The sequence below is a fragment of the Gorilla gorilla genome, chromosome 20 (assembly GCF_029281585.2).
Source record: "Gorilla gorilla gorilla isolate KB3781 chromosome 20, NHGRI_mGorGor1-v2.1_pri, whole genome shotgun sequence".
Classification (NCBI taxonomy): domain Eukaryota; kingdom Metazoa; phylum Chordata; class Mammalia; order Primates; family Hominidae; genus Gorilla; species Gorilla gorilla.
In genome coordinates, this window is record NC_073244.2 from 65,362,910 (window position 1) to 65,390,649 (window position 27,740).

The 27,740-nt window shown below is 43.9% G+C and overlaps 1 protein-coding gene and 2 pseudogenes across 4 annotated transcripts; all 3 read left to right on the forward strand.

The window, feature by feature from the left end:
- Nucleotides 1–26,606, forward strand: ZNF761 (zinc finger protein 761). Of its 4 annotated transcripts, none has more exons than XM_055370453.1 (5): nt 1–117; nt 13,152–13,274; nt 15,371–15,458; nt 17,709–17,835; nt 22,997–26,606. In XM_055370453.1, the coding sequence occupies exons 3-5, from the start codon at nt 15,444–15,446 to the stop codon at nt 25,093–25,095; spliced, it is 2,241 nt and encodes a 746-aa protein (XP_055226428.1). In that variant the 5' UTR covers nt 1–117; nt 13,152–13,274; nt 15,371–15,443; the 3' UTR covers nt 25,096–26,606. The 4 variants fall into 4 exon arrangements, with proteins under 4 accessions (XP_055226428.1, XP_055226430.1, XP_055226417.1 ...); XM_055370455.2 differs by having other exon boundaries at nt 70–117; nt 13,152–13,258; XM_055370442.2 differs by having other exon boundaries at nt 86–117; nt 13,152–13,370.
- On the forward strand, nt 9,976–10,776 carry LOC129523514 (tropomyosin alpha-3 chain-like; annotated as a pseudogene).
- LOC115931558 (putative zinc finger protein 137) lies at nt 25,095–26,606 on the forward strand (annotated as a pseudogene).
- Nucleotides 26,607–27,740: the final 1,134 nt, after the last annotated feature.

Below are 27,740 nucleotides of genomic sequence, written 5' to 3' on the forward strand. Positions count from 1 at the left end.
GTCCAGGCCCCGCCCACCTCCTTGCGGGTCCCGCCCAGGCCTGGCTTCTGTTCTGCGCGCGCAGATTCGCGCAGACCAGGAAGCGGATAGCGTGGAGTGACGGTGCCACCGCGGCGCGTGAGTTTCGCCCTGTCTTGTATTAAGTCTGCTCTTCCCAGGTTCCTGGCCCTTCTGTACCTGGGACTTGGGATCCCCACAGACCTGGAAATTCTCAGCCGTCTTCCTTCACCCAGAGCAAATTGAGACGACCCCGTGAGAGGCCGTGGGTCGGTTCCTTTTGGGTTTAAGGTCCCCCTGAGGCTGGTCCCGTCCCGGGTGTTTCTGCTACAGGGCAATGTATACACTTTCTAACCTGTAGTTTTCCTGCTGTAAACCTTTTTCTGACTCCTCCCGCCCCGCGCTTTTTAAAGTCCTCACCTGAGAGGTGGATTCTCGCCTTTGTCGGCCCCTGGAGCCCAGCGCCGCTGCCCCAGTCCCGGAAAGGCCGCGTCCTCTGCCTGGTCCTAGGATCCTGCAGACCCCACCCTTGCCTTAAGGTGCTGTCGCCCCTTCACCTCCCTCCTTGTGCCGGGCCCTGCTGCTCCACAGGTTTCGCCTCCACAGTCACCGCTTCCCCTGAGCCCGCGTTGGGGAGGTGCCTGGGGCCTGTCCTGTGACACGGGGTGTTACTGCTTGCCCAGCTCCAGCCCCTGGAAAATGCGCTCCCCCTGGATGCAGGCGTCTTACTCCAAACCCTCCTGTGACTGTGTGGGGCAAAGGGATCAGGAGACGGACAGAGAGCAGTAGAAAACCTGAGACAGAAAAGAAGAATGAGAAAGACCCATAACAGATGGCAAAGTAGAGGATGGGTGAGGGATTTGCCAAGAGACAGCAAAAGTGAAAGAAAAAAAAAAAAGCAGGAGGAGAAAAGCAACTAGAGAAATGTAGAGAAAAGCTAGATGTACAGAGAGAGGAAGGACAGCAAGGTAGGGAGAGGGGCAGCAAAGAGGGAGGCTCATCAGGGTGAGGGAGAGGAGGAGGGATTTGGAGCCAGGGCAGACAGAGCAGAGTGGTGCTGGTGGCAAGGAGAACAGAGGGAGAAGCACAGCAGGGAGGACACCTGGGGATCTAGGCTGCCAGAGAGTGGGGACAAGGGGTATAACAGGGAAGAGAGAATTTAACGGGGAGAGCAGAGGAGGCACAGAGATGGTGTTCCGGGAAACTGAGGACTAGACTGATATGGGGGAGACAGAAGGATGTTTATTTAAGATACGCACCGGCTCAGTGGATTTACATCTAAAAAGCTGAGCATTTCAACAAAGACGGAGTGGGGTTTTTTGCTTTCAGAAGCAGAATAAAAGCAGTTAATCATATAATGATAGGTCACGTAATCTATAGCATAGCATAACTTGGGTCCTTCCGTAGTTGGTGGTCTCGTAGCTGAGTTGAAAGAAATACAAGAACAGCTAAATACACACATTTGTCCTTTTTTTTTTTTCTTCACTCTTGTTCTGGGAAGGTGGGGGGCTGTCTGGAGCCCATTTCTTTGGCTTCGACTTCGCAAACAGCGTTATCTTGTAACTGTTCTCTAAGTGAGCTTGCTAGACAGAGGAAAACTTGTTCTTCTTTTCTTTTTAACCCTTGCCTTGCCCGTTACTTTTCTTCGAGTGAATGAATGCATGTTTGTTTTTTAACTTTCTGCCTCAGTTTTCTCCCTTAGATGCCTTTTATGAACAAGATTTTACTAGAAAACATCACTATTACTGGATTCTTCATGGAAGAGCACAGGCTGATATTTATATAGGGCTATTAGCTGAGTGGTAGTCTGCCTAGTCACAATTGCTTCTATAGTTGATTGAATGCTCTTAACAAGGAGAGGTAAGAGGCAAGGGAGTATTAAACCAATTCGTAGTATTTCTAGAACCACTCCTGTTAAGGTTTTGAATCTACTGAAGGAGGAAACCCAGGCTCTAAAGAGGGACTCGGGAGTCTACTTTGTCTAAGTCTGGACTGGAACATGGGCTAATTTTTTCATTCTTGCAGCTATTTCTATAACAGCCTTCCTATTGTCATCGATTTCTAGGCAGCAATTAGTTAGATTACACTTCCTACATACTCCTTCCTGGGCTAGGAGGTAGTCTAAAGCTAATCTATTTTGGTAGATGGCATTTCTCATTTTTGTGGCTTGCTGGGCCAGTAAGTCTAATGCATTTGCTGTTTCATTAGTGATGATTTCAAGTACTGCTTGTGAGTTTATGATGCGGTTAAGTGTGTAAATTGGGGTGCAATACCTTCGTGACTTATCTTGTGCCCAGGTAGCTGGCCTAGAGTACTGAATTAGTCTTTCAGGAGGCCAATCTGTGTCTTTCTAATCTTCTATTTTTATGTATTTCCTTATGTCTATATATCTTTTGTTTTTTTCTTTAATTTTATTGTAGACAGGATACCTTCAAGTTTCTCCCTGTTGCAGTGGGAGTAAGAAGAAAGATGGTCTAATTGCTTCAAGTACACTAGCCCTTGTCCATTTTCCCGGCAACTGTCGGTAGGCCTGTGGCCCACAGATCTAATAGAGACCAGAGGGTGCTTGCCAGGTATTTGGAGCTTCAAGCTGGTACTAGGTGTGATTTAGAGAAGAGAAACAGGAGAATGGGTTTGGATGAGGTGATCTGGAGTCATCTTTGCCTTGCCACAAAGTTTTCTTTAGTGTTTTATTATAATATTGCTGTCTTAAACAAGTTAATTCTTCTAGTGAGTATGTAAAAGCTTTTCCTTAGTGAGCAACCCAGTATCTCCTGATAATAGAAGTTTTTAAGAGCTAGGGGCTTGAACTTGTGGGCATCGGTTCAGGGGAAGAGTCAGTTAGAGTTAAATTATCTTGTGGCATTAACTCTTTTGCTTCTTAAGGCCATTCGTCTCCTATGTTCATCCTTCTACAGACAACATGAGGAAAGGCTTAAGCTACTAGCAATCAATGTTTTCAGCTAACCGAGCAAACAGGTTTTTAGCTAAAGGAGGAGGCTCTGGTAACTTCTGGTCTACATGCTTATGGGATGATTTCAAGACTCGGAATTGTTGCTGGTCCGGGTTCCTTTTTGATAACATATAGGTAGGTTGCTGGGTAGGTGTGTGTGGAGACACGTATGGGGTAACCTGCAGTCCACATGGGTAAGTCTGGCTTTAGAATGGTGAAATTTACAGGATTACAGGTTGGACAAGCATCAAAATACAGAGAAATAGGCCATCGGTAAAAGGGGGGGACCTTGGTTTGGTTTAAGAGGTGACTTTCTTTTGACCTTGCACGAATTTAAACTATTCACCAGGTGAAATCTTGGGGTTATACATAAGGTTGGTTATTTCCTGGTCACAAATTGAGTAACTGAGTAGGTTGTCTGGCTATAAATACAAGTCCTTTTTTTTTTTTTTTTTGAGATGGAGTTTTGCTCTTGTTGCCCAGGCTGGAGTGCAATGGCATGATCACAGCTCACCACAACCTCCACCTCCTGGGTTCAAGCGATTCTCCTGCCTCAGCCTCCTGAAAGGCTGTGATTACAGGCATGTGCCACCATGCCTGTTTAATTTTGTATTTTTATTCAATACGGGGTTCTCCATGTTGGTGAGGCTGGTCTCGAACTCCCGACCTCAGGTGATCCACCCATCGTGGCCTCCAAAAGGGCTGGAATTACAGGCATGAGCAACTGTGCCTGGCCTTTACAAGTTCTTAAGTGAGTCCTTGTATACTCATAAGTATGGTGCAATAGAGTCTTAGTTATCCTGTTCCCTGACCAGGTAGTATGTGTACAGTGGGGACACATTTCTATAGTTGCTTCTTCTACCATGGTTAAGGAGGGTAACAACAGCAAAACAGTGTACAGCATATTCATATCCAGCAAGGACAGAAGAGGGCCTTGCCTGGCAGAGGAGGTTGAGCACAACGACAGAACAATAATAAAACAGTTAGTATTACAAGGAAAACTACTAGTCTTAAGATTTCTAACCACATTTACTTGCTTGACTAGTCCTCAAGCTTCGGCCGTGTGTAGACTAGTCAGCTTCTAGTGTGTGACTAGAGCAGGGCTTGTCGTCCCCTCCAGCTTCAGCTGTGCATAGACTAGTCAGCTTCCGGTGTGTGACTAGAGCTGGGCTTGTCGTCCCCTTCAGCTTCAGCTGTGCACAGACTGGTCAGCCTCCAGAGTGACCAGAGCAGGGCTGTCGTCCTCAGCAGCAGCTTGGTCTCATCTCAGGATCAGCTGAGTTGGATGATCTGGGTCTTGCTGGCTGGTCCACTTGTCCTGAACTGCTGGTTTCAGCTGACTGTGGTGGACCTATGGCATGATTCATGCAAACTTAACAGCAGTGGGAGTGGACAAGATTACAATATAGGGCCCATCCTATATGGGTCCTAGAGAAGTTGGATTCTACTTTTTAGCCTAAACAGAGTCTCCATGTTTAAAGGGGTGTACTTGATCTGTCAGACTTATAGGCATTCTTTCTTGTATTCAGTTATGGACTTCTTTCATGGCTGTTCTTAAAGCCTGCATTTGCTTGCTTAAAGTTAATTCCTCTAGTTCTTGGAGATCACCTTTAATTTGACTTATGATTAGGGCAGGCCGACTGAACAAACTCTCATAAGGTGAATACCTAGTTTGTTTGGTGGGGGTGCACCTGACTTGGAGGAGGACCATACGAAAGAGCTGATCTTATCTCAGATGAGTTTCTTGGCAGTGTTTCTTCAGTAGCTACTTGAGTGTCCAGTTCATGCGTTTTACTTTCCTTGAACTTTGTGACTGATAGTCTGTGTGTAACTTCTATTTTATTTTTAGCAGACTTGTAAAATCTTACACTATTTCAGCTACAAATGCTGGCCCATTGTCTGACTTTAAAGGTAGAGCCAGTCCAAACCTGGGGATAATGTCTTTTATCAGTACTTTAGTCGCTTCTTGCACTTTTCCCCTGGTGGGGAAAGCCTTAACTTATCTTGAAAATGTGCAAATAAGCAATAGCATATACCCATAGCTTCTGGCACGAGGCAGTTCGGTAAAGTTTATAAGCAAGTTTTCACAAGGCACGGCTCCTACTTCTTGAATTCTTGGGGCTGAGTGGGCCCCTGTCGTGGGTTATTCTGAGCACAGGTTAATCATTGTTCACAAACGCCTTGAGTGACAGCAGAAAGCCACGGCACATAGAAATGGCACTTTCGTGACCCAGCGCAGTGGCTCATGCCTGTAATCCCAGTACTTTGGGAGGCCGAGGCGGGCAGATTATCAGGTCCAGGTTTGAAGACCAGTCTGACCAACATGGTGACAACCCATCTCTACTAAAAATACAAAAAAATAGCCAGTCGTGTTGGCAGGCGCCTGTAATCCCAGCTACTAGGGAGGCTGAAGCAAAAGAAACACTTGAACCTGGGAAGCAGAGGTTGCAGTGAGCCAAGATCGCACCACTGCACTCCAACCTGGGCGACAGAGCAAGACTCCATCTCAAAAAAAAAAAAAGAAAAGAAAAAATGTCACTACATAATGTTTCTAATGCTGTTTTTCTTATATGATTTTCTTGATGGATTTGCTTCACAAACTTAGGAGCTAACATCTTTGGAATGGCTAGTCTCCTATAGAAGAACTTCTTTTACTTTCTTTTCATACATTTTATATCTTCTTGGCACACCAGGATCTTTGATTTGGAGTATAACTTGGGTCGTCTTGGAGAGGAGGTTCTGGGAGGAGAGGCATAGCTAAGGCTTCCTCTTTAAAATGCAGCATGATCATTGCTGCCTGCTTTGCCTCCCTGTCTGCTTTTCTGTTTCCTTTGGCTTCTGGCATCCTTGCCTTTTGGTGGCCTCTGCAATGCATTATAGCTACTTTTTCTGGAACCTATACAGCCTCTAAGTGCTGTAGAATCTCTTCTTTGTACTTTATTTCTTGCCTCTAGCTGATAAAAGTCCTCTCTCTTTATATATAGTTCCATGTACATGCAAGGTAGTAAAAGCATACTTAGAATTAGTGTAAATACTGACTTTCTTCTCTTTTGCTAGCAACAGTGCTCTTGTCAGGGCTATTAATTCTGCCTTTTGAGCTGATGTTCCAGTAGGCAGAGGCTGAGCCTCTACTACTGAGTCTAATGTTACCACTGCATACCTGGCATGTCCAAACTCTTCTAGCACAAAACTACTTCCACCTGTGAAGTACTTGACATCTGGGTCTCTGAGGGGTCTGTCTGTAAGATCTTTCTCATTGGGGAATACCTCGTCTACTGTTTTGACACAGTTATGGAGAGGAGCTGCCTGTTCGACTGGGAGCAGAATAGCCGGGTTAGGGTGTTTACTGTTCTAAAGTTGTCTAAGGGTTTTCACATAGAAGCCCTTGGTACCAAGTCATCCTCAGGTTTGATAACTAATGGTGCCTTCTTTGATCCATCAAAGTTATGACTGAATGTGGCACCCTGACAGTTAGTTGCTGTCCTAGAGTTAATTTGCTAGCTTCTTGTGTTAACAAGATGGTGGCAGCTAATGCCTTAAGGCAAAGAGGCCATCTTAACACCACAGAGTCTAGTTGTTGGGATAAATATGCCACTGGGTGACGCCATGATCCTATAAGTTGAGTCAGAGCCCCTATAGCCATTGTTTTTTGTTCATGAACATATAGAAAGACTTAGTTATGTCTCATAGTCTTAAGGCTGGGGCCTGGGTTAAAGCTTCCTTGATCTGTTTGAAGGCTATTTCTTGGTTAGTTTTTTAAAAGAGGGGCTCCTTTTCTCCTCCTTTTGTGGCGTCATATAACAGCTTAGCCATCAGTGAAAAACGGAATCCAGATGTGGCAGAATGTTGCTGCCTCTAAAAATTCCTATTTGTCATCGGGTAGTCAGGGTTAGAAGTGCACAAATGGCTTGCTTCCTCTCATAGCCAAGCCGGTGTTCCTCGTGGCTCAGTATGACACCTAGATATGTAACCTCTTCATGGAAAATTTGGGCTTTCTTTTTTGATATTTTGTAACTTGCTTTCTATAGGAGATGGAGGAGATCCTGGGTTCCCCAATAACACTCCTGTCAGGTTGGGGCAGGCAAAGGAAGCTCGTCTATGTACTGCAACAAGGCACAGTTGTTACTTGGCAGGGTATAGGCCATGAGGTCTGAGGGCAATGTTTCTCTAAAGATTGTGGGAGAGAACGGGGCATGGTGGTTTGCACCTCTAATCCCAACACTTTGGGCGGCCACATGGCTAGATCATGAGGTCAGGAGTCCAAGACCAGACTGGCCAAGATGGTGAAACCCTGTCTTTACCAAAAATACAAAAATTAGGCAGCCATGGTGGCAGGTGCCTGTGATCCCAGCTACCCAGGAGGCAAAGGCAGGAGAATTGCTTGAACCGAGGGGGCAGAGGTTGCAGTGAGCTGAGCTCGTGCCACTACACTCCAGCCTGGGTGACAGAACAAGACTCTGACTCAAAAAAAAAAAAAAAAAAAAAGATTGTGGTAGTTTGTTGTTGTTGTTGTTGTTGTTGTTTTTGAGATGGAGTCTTGCTCTGTCACCCAGGCTGGAGTGCACTGGCGTGGTCTCGGCTCACTGTAAGCTCTGCCTCCCTGGTTCACGCCATTCTCCTGCCTCAGCCTCCCGAATAGGTGGGACCACAGGCCCCCAGATTGTGGTAGTTTTTAAACCTTTGTGGGAGTCTAGTCCAGGAGAGCTGTGATGCTTCTTTCTCTTATGAAATGCAAAGATAGGCTGACTAACTGGTGCCAGACAGATAACAAAAGAAAGCATCCTTTAAGTCTAAGACTGTAAGCTAGCACTTGCTGGAATAAGAGCTATCAAAGTATACGGGTTGGGTACCACTGGATGGATAGTTACTGTGGCCTGGTTTATAGCATGCAAATATTGCACTGGCCTGTATTCATTTGAACCTGGCCCTGGCAATGGCTTCTGAACTGGCAAAAGCAGAGTGTTCTAAGGTGACTGGCATTGCACTAAAATCTTATGTTTATAGAGCCGTTCTAAATGCTTGCAGATGCCCTGTACAGACTTTTGGGGAACTGGGTACTGATGAACCCGAACAGGAGTTGCTTCTGGTTTTAATTCTACTACTACTGGTGCATGATTTACAGCTAAACCAGGTGGGTTGTCCTCAGCCTATACTCCAGGAATTTCTTTAGCTAACTGAAATAATGATTTTTGTTCTTCTTGCATATGAGGTTGCACTGGTACCTGAAAAAGAGGCTGGGTGCTGTGGCTCACTCCTGTAATCCCACCATTTTCAGAGACTGGGGCAAGGGCATTGCTTGAGTACAGGAGTTCGAGACCAGCCTGGGCAACATAGTGAGACCCCCGTCTTGGCCAAAAATAAATAAATAAAATGAACCAGGCATGATGGTGCACACCTGTGCTCCCAATTACTCTGGAGGCCGAGGCGGGAGGATCACTTGAGCCCAGGAAGTCCAGGCTGCTGTCAGCTGAGATCATGCCACTGCACTCCAGCCTGGTCAACAGAGTGAGACCCTGTCTCAAAAGAATAAAAGGGGTGGGGGACTTTGGGTTCAGATGAGTGGGTGAGTTCACTGGGTGTGATTACTTGTGACATGTTGACTTCTGTGTATATAATCTAATAACTTAAAATTTGTTTAAATTATACAGATGAGATTGAGAATTTAAAAATTCCTATCTATAAGGCATGTACATTGTATAAATCTTGGCATAGAGGTCAGCTTCCACTTGGAATCCCTATTCAGCCAGAGGGCAGTGACTTATTCAGTTGTGAATTACTCTATTCCCTTTTTGCAGGATGGGGTAGGAAGTGGGGCAGTGAAGTGGGAAAAAAATCAATTTCTGTTATTACATAATTTAATTAAATTAATTAATAATTAATATTTTGACACAGGGCCTGGCTCTGTCACCCAGGATGGAGTGCAGCATGATCTCTTCTAACTGCAGCCTCGACCTCCTGGGCTAAAACCATCCTCCTACCTCAGCTTCCTGAGTAGCTAGGGTCACAGGCATGAGCCACCAAGTCAGGCAAGTTTTGTATATTTTTTGTAGAAACGCGTTTCACTACGTTTCCCAGGCTGGTCTCAACATCCTGAGCTCAAAGGATCTTCCTGCCTTGGCCTCCCAAAATACTGGGATTACAAGGATAAGCCACCACACCTGGTCTACATAGTACTTTTCAAAAGGGACATCAAAATGTGGTGGCCCCTGCCATTAACCCCAGCACTTTGGGAGACAGAGGCGAGTGGGTCACCTAAGGTGAGGAGTTCAAGAGCAGCCTGGCCAACATGGTGAAACCTGGTCTCTGCTAAAAATACAAAAGTTAGCCAGGCATGGTGGTGTGCACCTGTAGTCACAGCTACTGGGGAGGCTGAGGCATGAGAATCACTTAAAGCTGGGAGGTAGTGGTTGCAGTGAGCAAAAATCCTGCCACTGCACTGCAGCCTGGGTGGCAGAGCAAGTCTCCATCTCACAAAAACAAGCAAACAAAAAATAAAAAACAAAAGGGACATCAAAAGTGCTTTTGTTTTCATGTGTAATAGATTTACTTTATTTTATTTCTGTTTCTTCTTCAATTCTTTATTTTATTTATTTATTTATTTATTTATTTATTTATTTATTTATTTATTTTGCAGTTTGAGACAAATGTTAGTTTTGGTTTTTTTTGTTTTTTGGGTTTTTTTTGGCAGAATCTCACACATTCACCCAGGCTGGAGTGTAGTGGCATGATGTCGGTTCACTGCAACCTCTGCCTCCTGGTTTCAAGTGACTCTTTTGCCTCAACCTCCTGAGTATGTGGGACTACAGGCCGGCACCACCACACCCAGCTAATTTTTGTACTTTTAGCAGAGATGGGGTTTCACCATGTTGGCCAGGCTGGCCTTGAACTCCTGACCTCAGGTGATCCACCCGCCTTGGCCTCCCCAAAGTGCTGGGATTACAGGCATGAATGACCATGCCCGGCTGAGATAAATCTTAGTTTTCAAAATTTCTTTTTTAATTCGTAATCACAGAGAGGAGTCTGCAATGCCCAGTGGAGGAAGGAGGAACTGGAGTGTGAGCAGTAGCTGGGTGGGCACCATGGCTGGGATCACCACCGTCGAGGCAGTGAAGTGCAAGATCCAGGTTCTACAGCACCAGGCAGATGATACAGAGGAGTGAGCTGAGCGCCTCCAGTGAGAAGCTGAGGGAAAAAGGTGGGTCTGGGAACAGGCTGAGGCTGAAGTGGCCTCCGTGAACGGTAGGATCCAGCTGGTTGAAGAGGAGCTGGACTGTGCTCAGGAGCGCCTGGCCACTGCCCTGCAAAAGCTGGAAGAAGCGGGAAAAGCAGCTGATGAGAGTGAGAGAGATATAAAGGTTACTGAAAACCGGGCCTTAAAAGGTGAAGAAAAGATGGAACTCCAGGAAATCCAACTCAAAGAAGCTAAGCACATTGCAGATGAGGCAGATGAGAAGTATGAAGAGGTGACTCGTAAGTTGGTGATCATTGAAGGAGACATGGGATGCACAGAGGAATGAGCTGAGCTGGCAGAGTCCCATTGTTGAGAGATGGATGAGCAGATCAGACTGATGGACCAGAACCTGAAGTGTCTGAGTGCAGCTGAAGAAAACTACTCTCAAAAAGAAGACAAATGTGAGGAAGAGATGAAGATTCTTACTGATAATCTCAAGGAGGCAGAGACCCATGCTGAGTTGGCTGAGAGATCAGTAGCCAAGCTGGAAAAGACAATTGATGACTTAGAAGATAAACTGAAATGCACCAAAGAGGAACACCTTTGTACACAAAGGATGCTGGACCAGACTCTGCTTGACCTGAATGCGATGTAGAATGCCCCAGTCCCACCCTGCTGCTGCTCCTCCCTCTGACCCTGACTCCGCCTGAGGCCACCCTGCCCAAAGCTGACCTTTACCTGAGGGCTGATCTCTAACTGGAAGGCTGCTTTCTCCTTTTGCCACCCCCTCCTCCCCTGCCTCTTTTTCACCAAACTGTCTCTGCCTCTTCCTGGAGATTCCAGCTGGGCTAGAGGCTGAGAACCTTTGCAAACAACATTTAAGGGAATGTGAGCCCAATGCATAATGTCTTTAAAAATCATGTTGTGAAAAAAAAATACATAATCACTTCTGGAAGATGCCTTTGTCACATCCTATAATCAGCTCACATCATTTTTTTCTGTACAAGTATATTTTCCAGTTATTTACCTGTTGACCCCAGAATTTGTTAGATTTTTTAAAAAACAATTTCTAAATAGTTTCTGTTTGAAACTAGTTGCGTCCAGTTCAGATCAAGGTCTGCATGCTTTCTAGTCTTTATTATTTATTGGAAAACTTCGGTACGTAATACAAAAGTTTGATTGTTTCAGTGTGTACCTGGTAAAGAATCAGTGACCTTTTACCTTAACATCAAAATGTAGTTTAACCAGTTAATGTATTTTTCAGTTTTCTTTCCTTATGTCATCTGTGAACATCTTGAGCTGTGAGCTATTAAGTGCATGCTTCCCTCAAGGCCCTCTGGTCCATTCTGGACTAATGTTGAAAGATGGGATGGATTGGCATGGAACTGTTGGGGTGATCAGACCCAACACCAGGCTGTGGGGGCTAAGAAGTCCAGTGGAGTCAAAGGAATGAGAAAAGACAAGTTAAGAATGCATAAGGTGGGTCCAGGGGGCCAACGCTAGTATGGAGGCTGCAATAGACCTGAGCTCTGGAAGCCCACACTATTAGTGATCAAACAAAGCAGCAGGTGGTGAGGATGTGGGGTTTGAGAGGAAGCAGTGCATCAAGCACATGATCTATAGGTGTGTCAGGTTAACATTTATATGGAACATGTTCTGCTACTTGAGATCATGGGGAACATATTCTTCTAGTTTAAGATACAATCATTTTATGAGCCTGGGAGTGCTAGAAGCAAAGAACCATCAAGTCTAGGCACATTCCAGAGGCCACGAGGGGTTTTATGCCCTGAACCCTGAATTCCATCCAAGCCACGAGGGGTTTGTTGGGGAAAGAAAGAGAGATCAGACTGTTACTGTGCCTATGTAGAAAGAAGAAGACATAAGAAACTCCATTTTGTTCTGTACTAAGAAAAATTCTTCTGCCTTGAGATGCTGTTAATCTGTAACCCTAGCTCCAACCCTGTGCAGAAACATGTACTGTGTTGACTCAAGGTTTAATGGATTTAGGGCTGTGCAGGATGTGCCTTGTTTAAAATGTGTTTGCAGGCAGTATGCTTGGTAAAAGTCATCACCATTCTCCAGTCTCAAATACCAAGGGACACAATGCACTGCAGAAGGCCACAGGGACCTCTGCCCAAGAAAGCCTGGGTATTGTCCAAGGTTTCTGCCTGCTGAGACAGCCTGAGATATGGCCTCATGGGAAGGGAAAGGCCTGACTGTCCCCCAGCCCAACACCCGTAAAGGGTCTGTGCTGAGGAGGATTAGTGAAAGAGGAAGACCTCTTTGCAGTTGAGATAAAAGGAAGGCATCTATCTCCTGCTCATCCTGGGAATGGAACATCTCACTGTAAAACCTGATTGTACATTCTATTTACTGAGATAGGAGAAAACCGCCTTATGGCTGGAGGTGAGACATGCTGGTGGCAATACTGCTCTTTACTGCACTGAGATGTTTGTGTAAAGTCAAACATAAATCTGGTCTACATGCACATTGAGGCACAGCACCTTTCCTTAAACTTATTTATGACACAGAGACCTTTGCTCACATGTTTTCCTGCTGACCCTCTCCACACCATTAGCCTGTAGTCCTGCCACATCCCCCTCACTGAGATAGTAGAGATAGTGATCAATAAATACTGAGGGAACTCAGAGACCAGTGCCGATGCGGGTCCTCCGTATGCTGAGCGCCGGTCCTCTGGGCCCAGTGTTCTTTCTCTATACTTTGTCTCTGTGTCTTATTTCTTTTCTCAGTCTCTCATCCCACCTGATGAGAAGTACCCACAGGTGTGGAGGGGCTGGCCCCCTTCAGGGTTTTATGCCTTGGGCTTAGATTGTAATTTGGCAGGGCAGGCTTCTACCCTTTGGCACAGAGCTGGGTGTTCCAAAGGCCACAAGGGGTTTTAGGCCCTGGACCCTGGCATGTTCCAAGACTCTTTATATTATGTCAGACTAGCAAGCCCTGCCTCAGCTTTTCCCCAACATGGAACGCTATTCTAAAAGCACCCATGATTCTTTTTTTTCTTTTTTTCAGATGGAGTTTCACTCTTGTTGCTCAGGCTGGAGTGCAATGGTGTGATCTCAGCTCACTGCAACCTCCACCTCCCGGGTTCAAGCGATTCTCCTGCGTCAGCCTCTCGGGTAGCTGAGATTACAGGCATGATCCATTGCTCCCAGCCACCCATGTATTCCTGATTGAAAAAATTTGCTTATGTCTTAGTTCTACAGCTGACCCTCTTTCGCTATTTTCAAGGTCAATAGCTGTGTGTTCACACTTCTGCATTTTATAAATGTTACTGTGATTTTCTTCTAAGGAAAAATTAAATGTCAGGAATCAGTGGCATCAGAACCTTGCAAAAGAAGTTTCTTTAGCCCAGGCATGTGAAAGATGCTTCTGTAATTCTCAAGGATAGGGGTGATAAAGACCAAGCCTTCCCATTAGCCCTTCCAGGCCCCCATGTAAGAATTCAGGCACACCTGCTCACTCATCTCAGACCTTCTCAGGGTAACTTGGTGAAAATTTCCCTGCTCTGAGCCCAGTGAGCCTCCCTGCAACTTGGAGATGAGGGGCTAGACCAGAAAAGCTCAACCCGAGTGACCCAGTCCCCTGAAATGATCGGCAAAATAGTGCATGTCTTGGTGTGGCTTTTCTTCTGGCAGAGGGGAGTGCCCAGTTGTAATTAGAATTTTAAATGGGATGCAGTACCCCAAAAATAAAATTTAAAAAATTTTTTTTTAAAAATGTGAAAGAATGGAAGAAACAGAGGTGTAGACTCAGACACAGAGACCATATTCGAGGCCTTTCTCTGTATGAGGACATCACAGCAAAATCTAAAGCAGGTCACGTCAATCCCTGGCAGGGAACCAACCCTCCACCGGCTTCCCGTGTTCCCCAGGACAAAAGCCTAACTCCTCACTGTGGCTCCACAGCCCTGTGTCCAGGGCCCCTGCCAGTGTCCAGCCTCCTCCTGGGAGCTTGCCCTCATCTCATGAATCCCTCTGCACCAGTCACATTTGCTTTTCTGTTTTCCCAGATATCAAAACCCTTCCTGTCTCAAGTTGCTGTCCCTGCTCTTACCGTATGTCCCTAAATGTTCACGGCCCTGTGCCTTCCTTCTTCAGGTCTAGGCTCGGAGACGTCTCCCATGCCCTCCCAACCCCATCTGAAGTTCCCTCTGCCAATCAGTCTCTATCATGTTACTCAGGTTTTATTATCTCTGCATCAATCACATCAGAATTTTTTTTTCTTTTTTTTGGAGACAGAGTATTGCCCGGGCTGTGAGTGCAGTCTCGTGATCTTGGCTCACTACAACCTCTGTTTCCTGGGTTCAAGTGATTCTTGTGCCTCAGCATCCCACGTAGCTGAGATTACAGGTGTGTGTCACCACACCTGGCTAATTATTGTATTTTTTTTTTTATATATTTTTTTATTTTTGAGTCTCACACTGTCACCCCAGACTGAAGTGCAATGGCATGATCTTGGCTCAGTGCAACTGCCACCTCCTGGGTTCAAGCGATTCTCCTGCCTCCACTTCCTGAGTAGCTGGGATTACAAACCACCACCAAGCCCAGTTACTTTTTGTATTTTTAGTAGAGATGGGGTTTCACCGTGTTGGCAAGGCTGGTCTCAAACTTCTGACCTCAAGTAATCCACCCTCCTCAGCCTTACAGAGTGCTGGTATTACAGACATGAGCCACCAAGCGTGGCTCAGTTTTTTTATTTTTGGTAGAGACAGGGTTTCACCGTGTTGGCCAGGCTGGTCTCAAACTCCTGAGCCCAAGTGATCCTCACACCTCAGACTCCTAAGTAGCTTGGACCAGAGACACACAGATGTGCACAACCATGCCTGGCTAAGTTTTTGTATTTTTGGTAGAGATGGGGTTTCACCATGTTTCACCAAACTCCTGAGCTCAAGAGATCTATCTGCCTCAGCCTCCCAGAGTGCTGGGATGACAGGCGTGAGTCACCACACCCAGCATCTGCATGGGGTTTGGTCAGGGCTGGGTCTGGGGACCCAGGGCTGGGTCAGGAAGGGGAGCTCATTCCAGCCCAGCTCCCACTGTTGCAGTGTGTGTGTGGGCTCCTCTAGGAAAGAAGTGCAAGTTTTCCTGTGGGAGTTTATCATCCCTGGTGCAGTAGGCAGCTGACGGGACCATATTTCCCAGGGTGAGGTCACCTTTGTATGTGTGGTTGTGTTCCACGGAGGGGGTGTGTTGATTCTGAGCAATAAACAACATATTTCTAACATTCAGGATTGACTTCTAAAGACTCTTGGTACGTGAGGAAGAAACCCGGAAGAGGAAGAGGAGAGCAAAGGAGTCAGGGATGGCTTTTTCTCAGGTGAGATAATATTTTCAGTGGATTGTTCTGTCTCCTTCCTTTCAGAAATGCTGGGCCTTGGAGTTGGGAATCTTCTCTGAGTCTGAAGCATCCTGCCTGACAGGTTTGCTCACATTCACTCATGCCTTCCCTCAGTCCCTCTTATCTCGCTTAGATTCCATCTCTCGTGATCCAGTGACATGAACGTGGGAAGAGGCTGCACTGGGCATGGTCTTGGGAAGGGCTCACACCCAGACATGGATGGAGACGGGGTGAGGGTCCCATGGTGTCAGTGCTGTTGGACAGCAGGGATTGTTCAGGGGCCACCTCTGGACGTACTGTCAGCTCTCTGTGGACCAGTATTAGAGCAGCTGCCAATGGAAGTCATGTATTCATGTGCACAAAGTACATGGTAAATTCTAGAAAAGGTGACCAAGATCGAGAAATGTTTTCTGCCTGATTTTATGCTACATTTTTAGTTTTTTGAGTGAGTTACTGTGTTTCTGACTCCAAAAATCTTAGTAATTAGAATGGAAAGTTCATACACAGACATGAAAGATAGAAGATGTTTTATTCCGTCATTATTTTAAGAATATGAAATCAACCTGAATAATAGCAGGAGATTCATTAAACCATTCTTAGCACATTAAAGCTCATGGAGACTGTGGTATTACTGTGGAGAGATTTGTGAAACAGGTGTTTTCATTAAACATTTTTATAATTTTTATTATTATGTTATGATAATATTATATTTTAAATATGCAGAGTCTTGCTCTGTCACCCAGGCTGAAGTGCAGTGGCATGATCTTGGCTCACAGGAACCTCCACCTTCCAGGTTCAAGTGGTCCTCCTGCCTCAGCCTCCCAAGTAGCTGGGATTATAGGCGCGCGTCACCATGCCCAGCTAATCTTGTTGTATTTTTATTAGTGACGGGTATCACCATGTTGGCCAGGCTGGTCTCAAACTGCTGATCTCAGGTGATCTGCCCACCTCAGTCTCCCAGAGTGCTGGGATTACAGGTGCAAGGCACTGTGCCCAGCCCCACCAATTATTATTAAATACATATTTTTATATTTAACCATCACATGATGTATCCATTTGTTTTGTGGTAAAACTGCAAGCAAAGCTGCAGCTTAGATTTTCTGCCATAACGCATCTCCTTTCCCTGTCACGTCCTCCACCCTCCTTCCAGCCTCACTGGGGAGCCACTACTGTCAGTTCTGTGCCAGGGGTCAGAGCAAGTCTCGTTCACGTGTATTTCTACATCGTTATGAGACTTATGAGATGATATCGTTATGAGATATAATCGATGAGATATAATGGATTTTCATACTTTGAGTAATCTAGTTTTCATATATTTTCTTTTGAGACTGGGTCTCACTGTGGTGCCCAGGCTGGAGCACAGTGGCATGATCTTAGCTTACTGCAATTTTCATCCTCAGGCTCAAGCCATCCTCCTACCTCAGGCTCCCAAGTAGCTGGAACCACAGGTGCCTGCCACCATAGTGGCTAGCTAATTTTTTTTTTTTTTTTTTTTTTTTTTTGAGATGTAGTCTCTGTTGCCCAGGCTGGAGTGCAGTGGTGGGATTTCAGATCATTGCAACCTCTGCCTCCTGGGATCAAGCAATTCTCCTGCATCAGCCTCCCATGTAGCTGGGATAACAGGCATGTGCCGCTGTGCCCAGCCAGATTTTAGTTTCCGATCTTTCACTGTGAATGTTGTCATCTCTGAAGACATCACCCGTACTCTGTCTCATCTAGATACTGAATGTCACTTGCTGTATCAATAAAAGTTTCTGGGCCGGGCGCGGTGGATCACGCATGTAATTCCAGCACTTTGAGAGGCTGAGTCAGGCAGATCACGAGGTCAGGAGTTTGAGACCAACCTGGCTAATATGGTGAAACCCCGTTTCTGCTAAAAATACAAAAATTAACTGGTTGTGGTGGCGTGCACCTGTAATTTCAGCTACTCAGGAGGCTAAGGCAGGAGAATCGCTTGATCCTAGGAGGTGGAGGTTGCAGTGAGCACAGACAGCACCATTGCACTCCAGCCTGGGTGACAGACTGAGACTCCACCTCAAAAAAAAAAAATAATAATTTTAGTAAAACACACAACTGGGAAGACAAAATGTGGTGAAAAATCCCTTACTCAGATTTGTTAGAATATTCACTTCATTTAAATCCTTGCCTTCACCTCTCTTGTCTTCTCATTTTCTGTAAAGATCAGAACTCTTCTCATAACCATTTGGTTAAAATGTGTTTTCATTTCAGGGTCTGTTGACATTCAGGGACGTGGCCATAGAATTCTCTCAGGAGGAGTGGAAATGCCTGGACCCTGCTCAGAGGACTCTATACAGAGACGTGATGCTGGAGAATTATAGGAACCTAGTCTCCCTGGGTGAGGATAACTTCCCTCCAGAAGTGGGGATGTGCCCTTGTGTATCTTTGTATTTTCTCTTGTTTTTAGATACAGTGTCTTGCTCTGTCACCCAGGGTAGAGTGCAATGGTGTGATCATGGCTCAGTGCAATCTTGAATTCCTTGGCTCAAGTGATTGTCCCACCTCAGCCTCCCCCGGTAGCTGGTACAGGTGCATGCCACCATGTTTGGGCAAATTTTTTAGTTTGTTTTCTTTCCAGACAGGGTCTTGCTGTGTTGTTGAAATTCATCTTGATCTCCTGAGCTCAAGAGATCCTCCTCAGTCTCCCGAGTAGCTGAGATTACAGGCGCCAACCACCATACCTAATTATTGGCTTTTATTTTTAAGATTTTTGCATATGTGCGGCCGGGCGTGGTGGCTCACGCCTGTAATCCCAGCACTTTGGGAGGCCAAGGTGGGCGGATCACGAGGTCAGGCGATCGAGACCAGCCTGGCCAACATGGTGAAACCCCGTCTCTACTAAAAATACAAAAATTAGCCGGGTGTGGTGGCATGGGCCTGTAATCCCAGCTACTTGGGAGGCTGAAGCAGGAGGATCACATGAACCTGGGAATCGGAGGTTGCAGTGAGCCAAGATCACCACTGCACATCTGCCTGGTGACAGAGTGAGACTCCATCTCAAAAAAATAAATAAAATAAAATAAAATGAAATATTTGCATATGTGTGTCCTTAAGGCTAATATAAGTCTATGAGTTTCTTGTAGACAACATGTAGTTGGTTCCTATTGATTCAGCCAGTCTTTGGTTTCTGAATGCAGAGTTACTTACAGTGGAAGTATTACTGATGGAGAAGACCTTACCCTTGGGATTTTGTTACATATTATCTGTGTTTCTTGTAGGTTTTTTTTGTTTTTCATTTCTCATTTACTACTTTTTGTGTTTAATTGCTTTTTTTGTGTAGACATGCTTTGACTCCCTTCTTATTTACTTCTTTTGTTTGTTTGTTTATGATGGAGTCTCACTCTGCCGCCAAGGCTACAGTTCAGTGGTATGATCTTGGCTCACCGCAGCCAGCTCCGCCTCTCGGGTTCAAATGTTTCTTGTGCCCCAGTGGCTCACGCCTGTAATCCCACACCTTGGGAGGCTGAGGCAGGCAAATCACCTGAGGTCAGGAGTTCAAAACCAGCCTGGCTAACATGGCAAAACTCCATCTCTACTGAAATACAAAAATTAGCCAGACACTGTGATGGGCGCCTGTAATCCTGCTACTCAAGAGTCTAATGCAGGAGAGTCACTTGAACCCAGGAGGTGGAGGTTGCAGTGAGCCGATTGCACCACTGCACTCCAGCCTGGGTGATAGCACGAGACTCTGTCTCAAAAAAAAAAAAAAAAAAAAATTCCATAACCTGCAAAAACTATTTCTCCACTAGAACTCTGTATTTATGTCAGAATTATTTCTGTGTATGTTGCACTTTCATCAACATATATGGATACTGTGTTTTCATGCTTTTTTCTTCTAAATAGGAAAAAAAGTTGAGTTATGAAGAAAAGGTACACTTATAACAGTTTCTGTATCTGTCCTTTTATTTGCCTATTCATTTATTTATTTATTTGTTGATGAGATGAAGTTTTGTTCTTGTCGCCCATGCTGGAGTGCAATGACACAATCTCGGGTCACTCCAATCTCCAACTCCCAGGTTCAAGCAATTCTCCTGCCTCAGTGTCATGAGTAGCTGGGATTACAGGCATGTGCCACCACACCTGGCTAATTTTGTATTTTAATAGACACAGGCTTTCTCCTTTTTTGGTTAGGCAGGTCAGAAACCCCTGCCCTCAATTGATCCACCAACATCGGCCTCCTAATCTGCTGGGATTACAGGTGTGAACCACCGCGCCCAGCCTGTCTGTCTTTTTATTTACCTTTACTGGAGAACTTTATATATATCTGTGGGTTGGAGTTACTCTTTAGACTTCTTTCATTTCTTTCTTTTTTAAGATGGAGTCTCGGTCTGTCACCCAGGCTGGAGTGCGGTGGTGCGACCTCAGCTAACTGCAACCTCTCCCTCCCAGGTTCAAGTGATTCTCCTGCTTCAGTCTCCCAGTAGCTGGGACTACAGGCACATGCCACCACACCTGGCTAATTTTTTTTTTTTTTTTTTTTTTAGAAACGGGGTTTCACCGTGTGAACCAGGATGGTCTCGATCTCCTGACCTCGTGATCTCCTGCCTCAGCCTCCCAAAGTGCTGGGATTACAGGTGTGAACCACCATGCCTGGCCAGCCTCAAAGTTTTTAAAACATGTTATTGCTATTAGATGGCTTCAAGTATTGTTAAGATTTATAGTACAGGCTCTAAACTTCCTTTGTTTAATCAGATTTTTCAGCCTTCGGTGATGTTGATGAGATGCTCCTGTTCCTGTCTCAGTCATTTCACTGTCCTGTCAGAAATAGCTTAGACTGGCCACCTGAGGTGGCTCATACCTCTAATCCCAACAGTTTCGGATGCCAAGGTGGCCTGATCACTTGAAATCAGGAGTTTGAGACCAGTCTGGCCAACATGGTGAAACCTCGAATCTACTAAATACAAGAAGTTGGCCAGTTGTGGTGGCTCAAGCCTGTAATCCCAGCACTTTGGGAGGCTGAGAAGGGCAGATCACCTGATTTCAGGAGTTCGAGGCCAGCCTGGCCAACGTGGTGAAACCCTGTCTCTACCAAAAATACAAAAATTAGCTGGGCATGCTGGCGCATGGCTGTTATCCCAAGTACTCGCTAGGCTGAGGCAGGAGAATGACTTGAACCCAGGAGGTGGAGGTTGTAGTGAGCCAAGGTTGCACCACTACACTCCAGTCCAGGTGACAAAGTAAGACTCGGGCTGAGGCGGGAGAATCTCTTGAGGCAGGAGAATCATGCCACTACACTCCAATGTGGGTGATAACGTGTGACTCAGTCTCAAACACAAACAAAAAGAGAAATAGCTTAAACTGGGAGGCTTCAGACACAGAAATTTATTTCTCATGAATTTGGAAAGTGGGAAATCCAAGAGCAAGGTGCCAGCCAAATTGGTTCCTGGTGAGAGCATTCTTCATGGTTTAGCCAGCCATCTTCCTGCTGTATCCTGACATGGTGGAAACAGGAACAGGAAAGTAGCTCTTTAATATCTCTTTTTATGAAAGCACAAGTCCTGTTCACGAGTAGTCAACACCTGTGACCAAATTGTCTCAAAGGCCCCATCTGCAGAACATCCTTTTGGAGAATAAGAACTCTGAACATGGCTTTTGGCCAATAAGAACATTCAGACCAGGTAGCCTGCATCATATTTTTTATGTTTTTATTGTGCAATTTGATTTATAAAATGTTTTCTCTGATCTTAGTTTAAAATTTTTCCCAGTGCACATTCTGTGTTTTATATTTTGTGCATAGTGAGCTAGATAATTAAGGTCAACAATGCACATATATATAGAATTGCTGTATTGCCTGGCTGTTTCATAAATGTAGTTGTGACATCATAATTGCACCCTCTGACACTGTTAGTCAATTCTTTTTTTTTTTTTTTGAGATGAAGTTTCACCCGGTCACTCAGGCTGGGTGCAATGGTGCAATCTCAGCTTACTACAACCTCCACTTCCTGTGTTTAGATGATTCTCCTGCCTCAGCCTTCCAAGTAGCTGAGATTACAGGCACCCACCACCACGACCAGCTAATTTTTTTGTATTTTTAGTAGAGTTGGGATTTCACCATGTTGGCCAAGCTACTCTCAAACTCCTGACTTCCTGATCAGCCTGCCTCAGCCTCCCAAAGTGCTGGTATTACAGACCGTGCCCAGCCGTTAGTAAATTCTTATTCCTTATAATGCTGTGTACTTCTTTGACCTCATAAATCAGATGGTAGTGATCTTAACATGTATTTCAGTTTTTATATTGTGTGCTGGTTGTAAGTAGAAGTTTGGCGTTTTTCTTAATGGAATTGTTTAGAATTTTGCAGGTTGTATAAATGTACTTATTCTTTGCTTCCTGGTTTTATGGATTACAATATTTTACTAATTAATTTTTATGATTGTACATAAGGCTTTTCGGTATGTGGTATGCAATATAACTGACACAGTCCACTAGTTAATGTCACACAGTGCCACCGGATGCTGTGTCTCACGCCTGCCATCCCCGGACTTTGAGAGGTTGAGGCAGGTGGATCACTTGAGGTCAAAAGTACGAGGCTGGCCTGGCCAACATGTTGAAACCCTATTTCTACTAAAAATACAAAAATTAGCCAAGCATGGTGGTGTGTGCCTGTAATCCCAGGTACTCAGGAGGCTGAGGCAGGAGAATGGCTTCAACCCAAAAGGTGGATGTTGCAGTGAGCCGACATCGGGCCATTGAACTCCAGCCAGTTGCAACAGAGTGAAACTTCATCTCAAAAATATAAAAATAAAAAAATTTTTTTTAATGTCACAACGTGCCTTTTCTTCATGGATATAGGTAATTTTATGACAGTTATTCAGAAAAACATTGTATTAACTTTTTTTTTTTTTTGAGGTGGAGTCTCACTTTGTCACCCAGGCTGAAGTACAGTGGTGAAATCTTGGCTCACTGCAACCTCTGCCCCTTGGGTTCAAACAATTCTTGTGCCTCAGCCTCCCGAGTAGCTGGGACTAGATGTGGGCCACTACGCCTGGCTACATTTTGTAATCTTTTCTTGTCTTCTCAGTGCTATGACTGTTTGACAATACAGAATTTCCATTGATTTTGGTTATCCTTACATGAGCTTGTTGTGGATTATTTACCAATATAGTATATCGTGTGGTCCTTTAGCATTTATTTGTATACAGTAAATATGGTGTAAATATGAAGAATATATACTTTTCATTGATGTGACAGTGATATGTTTTTTACAAACTGTTAGACACTTTAGGGTCACAATGGAAAAATATTCCTTACTTTAGGCTACACGTTTGTGCCCTGTCAATGTTTTGTCACAATCTTGGAAACAGACTTCCGTAAAAATAATTTGAAGCACATGTAATCGCCCTTTATTTGTTAAAGAATCTTAGGCTTTTCTGTTCCTAAACTTTGAGGGTCATGTTTTGAAAGTTTAAAATAACTATTGTTTTTTGTGTCTTATTTACACATTTCAGCATTATTTACCATCTGTACTTAATTTGAAAGCTTTTGGTGTTTATATTTTGTAGATATCTCTTCCAAATGCACGATGAAGGAATTCTTGTCAACAGCACAAGGCAACAGAGAAGTGTTCCATGCAGGGACATTGCAAATACATGAAAGTCATCACAATGGAAATTTTTGCTACCAGGATGTTGATAAAGATATTCATGACTTTGAATTTCAATGGCAAGAAGATGAAAGAAATGGCCATGAAGCACCCATGACAAAAATCAAAAAGTTGACAGGTAGTACAGAACGATATGATCAAAGTCATGCTAGAAACAAGCCTATTAAAGATCAGCTTGGATCAAGCTTTCATTCGCATCTGCCTGAAATGCACATATTTCAGACTGAAGAGAAAATTGATAATCAAGTTGTGAAGTCTATCAACGATGCTTCCTTGGTTTCAACAGCCCAAAGAATTTCTTGTAGGCCCAAAACCCATATATCTAATAACTATGGGAATAATTTCCGGAATTCTTCATTACTCACACAAAAACAGGAAGTACCCATGAGAGAAAAATCTTTCCAATGTAATGAGAGTGGCAAAGTCTTTAATTACAGCTCACTCTTAAGGAAACATCAGATAATCCATTTAGGAGACAAATATAAATGTGATATATGTGGCAAGCTCTTTAATCAGAAGCGAAACCTTGCATGCCATCGTAGATGTCACACTGGTGAGAATCCTTACAAGTGTAATGAATGTGGCAAGACCTTCAGTCAGACGTCATCCCTTACATGCCATCGTAGACTTCATACTGGAGAGAAACCTTACAAATGTGAAGAATGTGACAAAGCTTTCCATTTCAAATCAATACTTGAAAGACATAGGATAATTCATACTGAAGAGAAACCATACAAGTGTAATGAGTGTGGCAAGACCTTTAGGCAGAAGTCAATCCTTACACGCCATCATCGACTTCATACTGGAGAGAAACCTTACAAGTGTAATGAGTGTGGCAAGACCTTTAGTCACAAGTCATCCCTTACGTGCCATCGTAGACTTCATACTGGAGAGAAACCTTACAAGTGTAATGAGTGTGGCAAGACCTTTAGTCACAAGTCATCCCTTACATGCCATGGTAGACTTCATACTGGAGAGAAACCTTACAAATGTGAAGAATGTGACAAAGCTTACAGTTTCAGATCAAATTTTGAAATACATCGGAAAATTCATACTGAAGACAATGCTTACAAGTGTAATGAGTGTGGAAAGACCTTTAGCCGGACATCATCCCTTACATGCCATCGTAGACGTCATACTGGAGAGCAACCTTACAAATGTGAAGAATGTGACAAAGCTTTCCGTTTCAAATCAAACCTTGAAAGACATAGGAGAATTCATACTGGAGAGAAACCATACAAGTGTAATGAGTGTGGCAAGACCTTTAGTCGGAAGTCATACCTCACATGCCATCATAGACTTCATACTGGAGAGAAAGCTTACAAGTGTAATGAGTGCGGCAAGACCTTTAGTTGGAAGTCATCCCTTACCTGCCATCGTAGACTTCATTCTGGAGAGAAACCTTACAAGTGTAAGGAGTGTGGCAAGACCTTCAATCAGCAGTTAACCCTTAAACGCCATCGTAGACTTCATAGTGGAGAGAACCCTTACAAATGTGAAGATAGTGACAAAGCTTACAGTTTCAAATCAAACCTTGAAATACATCAGAAAATTCATACTGAAGAGAATCCTTACAAGTGTAATGAGTGTGGCAAGACCTTCAGTCGGACGTCATCCCTTACATGCCATCGTAGACTTCATACCGGAGAGAAACCTTACAAATGTGAAGAATGTGACAAAGCTTTCCGTGTGAAATCAAACCTTGAAGGACATAGGAGAATTCATACTGGAGAGAAACCGTACAAGTGTAATGAGTGTGGCAAGACCTTTAGTCGGAAGTCATATTTTATATGCCATCATAGACTTCATACTGGAGAGAAACCTTATAAGTGTAATGAGTGTGGCAAGAACTTTAGTCAGAAGTCATCCCTTATATGCCATCATAGACTTCATACTGGAGAGAAACCTTACAAGTGTAATGAGTGTGGCAAGACCTTTAGTCAGAAGTCAAACCTTACATGCCATCGTAGACTTCATACTGGAGAAAAACAAGTGTAATGAATGTGGTGAGGTTTTTAATCAACAAGCACACCTTGCAGGTCATCATAGAATTCATACTGCGGAGAAACCTTAGAAATGTGAAGCATGTGATAAAGTTTACAGTGGCAAATCAAGCCTCAAAAGACAGGAGAATTCATACTGGAGAGAAAGCTTATAAATGTGAAGAATGTCACAAAGTTTACAGTCGCACATCAAACCTTGAAAGACATAGGAGAATTCATACTGGAGAGAAACCATAAAAATGTAAGAGTTTGTGACAAGGCTTTTGGGCATGATTCGCACCTGGCACAACATGCTAGAATTCACACTGGAGAGAAACCTTACCAGTGTAATGAGTGTGGCAAAGCCTTTAGTAGGCAGTCAACACTTGTTTACCATCAGGCAATCCATGGTGTAGGGAAACTTTACTAAGGTAATGATTGTCACAAAGTCTTCAGTAATGCTACAACCATTGTGAATCACTGGAGAATCCATAACGAAGAGAGATGATACTAGGGTAATAAATTGGGCAAATTTTTCAGACATTGTTCATACCTTGCAGTTCATCGGTGAACTCAATGCTGGAGAGAAACCTTACAAATGTCATGACTGTGGCAAGGTCTTCAGTCAAGCTTCATCCTATGCAAAACATAGGAGAATTCATACAGGAGAGAAACCTCACATGTGTGATGATAGTGGCAAAGCCTTCACTTCACACCTCATGAGACATCAGAGAATGCATACTGGACAGAAATCTTACAAATGTCATCAGTGTGCCAAGGTCTTCAGTCTGAGTTCACTCCTTGCAGAATATGAGAAAATTCATTTTGGAGGTAGTTGCTCCATATGCAATGAGTAGAGCAAACCATCAAGCATTAATTGACATTAGGGTCAATTCAGCATTGACTTGAGTTTGTATTGACTTAACATTGAGTTCAAGCATTAATTGACATTAGTGTTTATGTTAAGAGGATTGGGCCAGGCACATCAGCTTACACCTGTAATCTGAGCGCTTTGGGAGGCCAAGGTGGGTAGATCACTTGAGGTCAGGAGTTTGAGATCAGCCTGGCCAACAGATGTGAGCCATTTTCCCAGCCTGTTTTTTGTTTCTTTAAAAAAACTGATAGGGATTTTTATGGATATCATGTTGAATCTAAATCACATTGGGTTATTATATAATCATTTAACAATATTAATTTTTCCAAACCATCAGTATGGGTTGTAGCTCAATGTTTTTAATCATTTTGATCAATGTTTGTAGATTTCAAGGTACAAACTTCTGACCTTTTTACGTTTATTTCTAAGTATTTCTTACTTTAAGTTCTCCAGCAAATGGAAGTGTTTTAAAATTTTCTTTTAAAATTGTTTATTGTTAAAGTATGGAAATTGAACTAATTTTTGGTGCTGATACTGTATTGTGCAAATCCACTGAATATGTTACTTAGTTCCAGTAGTATTTTGGTTGGCTCTTTGTGATTTTCTACACAGAAGATTATGTCATCTACAAACAAATATAATTTTACTTCTTACTTTCTGATTTGGATGAGTTTTATTTCCTCTGCTATTTCGTTGCTCTGGCTGGGACAGCCAGTATTGATTGAATAGAAGGGATGAGAGCATTCTTGCATCATGTGAGATCCTCCAGGAAAGGCATTCCATTTTCCCTGCTTGACTATTTACTCATTGGTCATTTCATGGACGGTCTTTCTATTGTTGAGGTAAATTTCCTTTTCTATCTATTTTGTTTAGGATTTCTATGATGACTGGAGTTTGAATTTTGTGAAATGCTTTTTCTCCATCTATTAAGATGATGTGGTTTTCATCTTTTGTTCTGTTCAAGTGGTATATCACATTGATTTGCCTGAATATGTTGAACCATCCTTGCATTCCAGAAATAAGTGGCACTTGAATATCTACATTTTTTAAATGTCCTCTTGAATACAGTTTTCTAGTACAATGGATCTTGAAGAAGTTCATGGAAAAATACCTATTATGAGAAAATTGTGCATGAATTTCAGTTTTTGCAACAAAACAAACTGGTGCAAGTCTGTTATAGCATGTCTGAACAGGCTGTAGTTTAAGGCACTCAGAAGGATAAGACATGAGTTTGAAAAGAGACTCTATCAAAGCAATATAAATTCTGCTAAAATTGAAACGAAGAAACATCAAATTTACGATGAGATCAGATGCAGTGGCTCAGGCCTATAATCCCAGCACTTTCAGAGGCCAAGACAGGTAGGTCACATGAGCCCAGGTATTCAAGACGAGCCTGGGCAACATGGTGAAACCCCCTTGTCTACAAAAAATACAAAAATTAGCTGGGTATGGTGGCACCTGACTGCAGGGCCAACTACTGTGGAGTCTGCAGTGGAGGATGGCTTGAGCCTGGGAGGTCGAGGCTGCAGTGAGCTGTGGTCATGCCACTGCACTCCAGCATGGGTAATGGAGTGAGATACTGTCTCAATAAAAGAATAATTATGGGCCAGGCGCAGTGGCTCAATCCTGTAATCCCAGTACTTTGGGAGGCCGAGGCGGGTGGATCACAAGATCAGGAGATTGAGACCATCCTGGCTAACACAGTGAAACCACGTCTCTACTAAAAATACAAAAAAAAAAAAAAATTAGCCGGGCGTGCTGGCGGGTGCCTGTAGTCCCAGCTACTC

What these genes read in the sequence shown, in the direction of transcription:
- ZNF761 (XM_055370453.1), top strand. An exon ending in TAGGAACCTAGTCTCCCTGG is followed by an intron (nt 17,836 to 22,996) that starts GTGAGGATAACT and finishes TATATTTTGTAG; the next exon opens with ATATCTCTTCCAAATGCACG.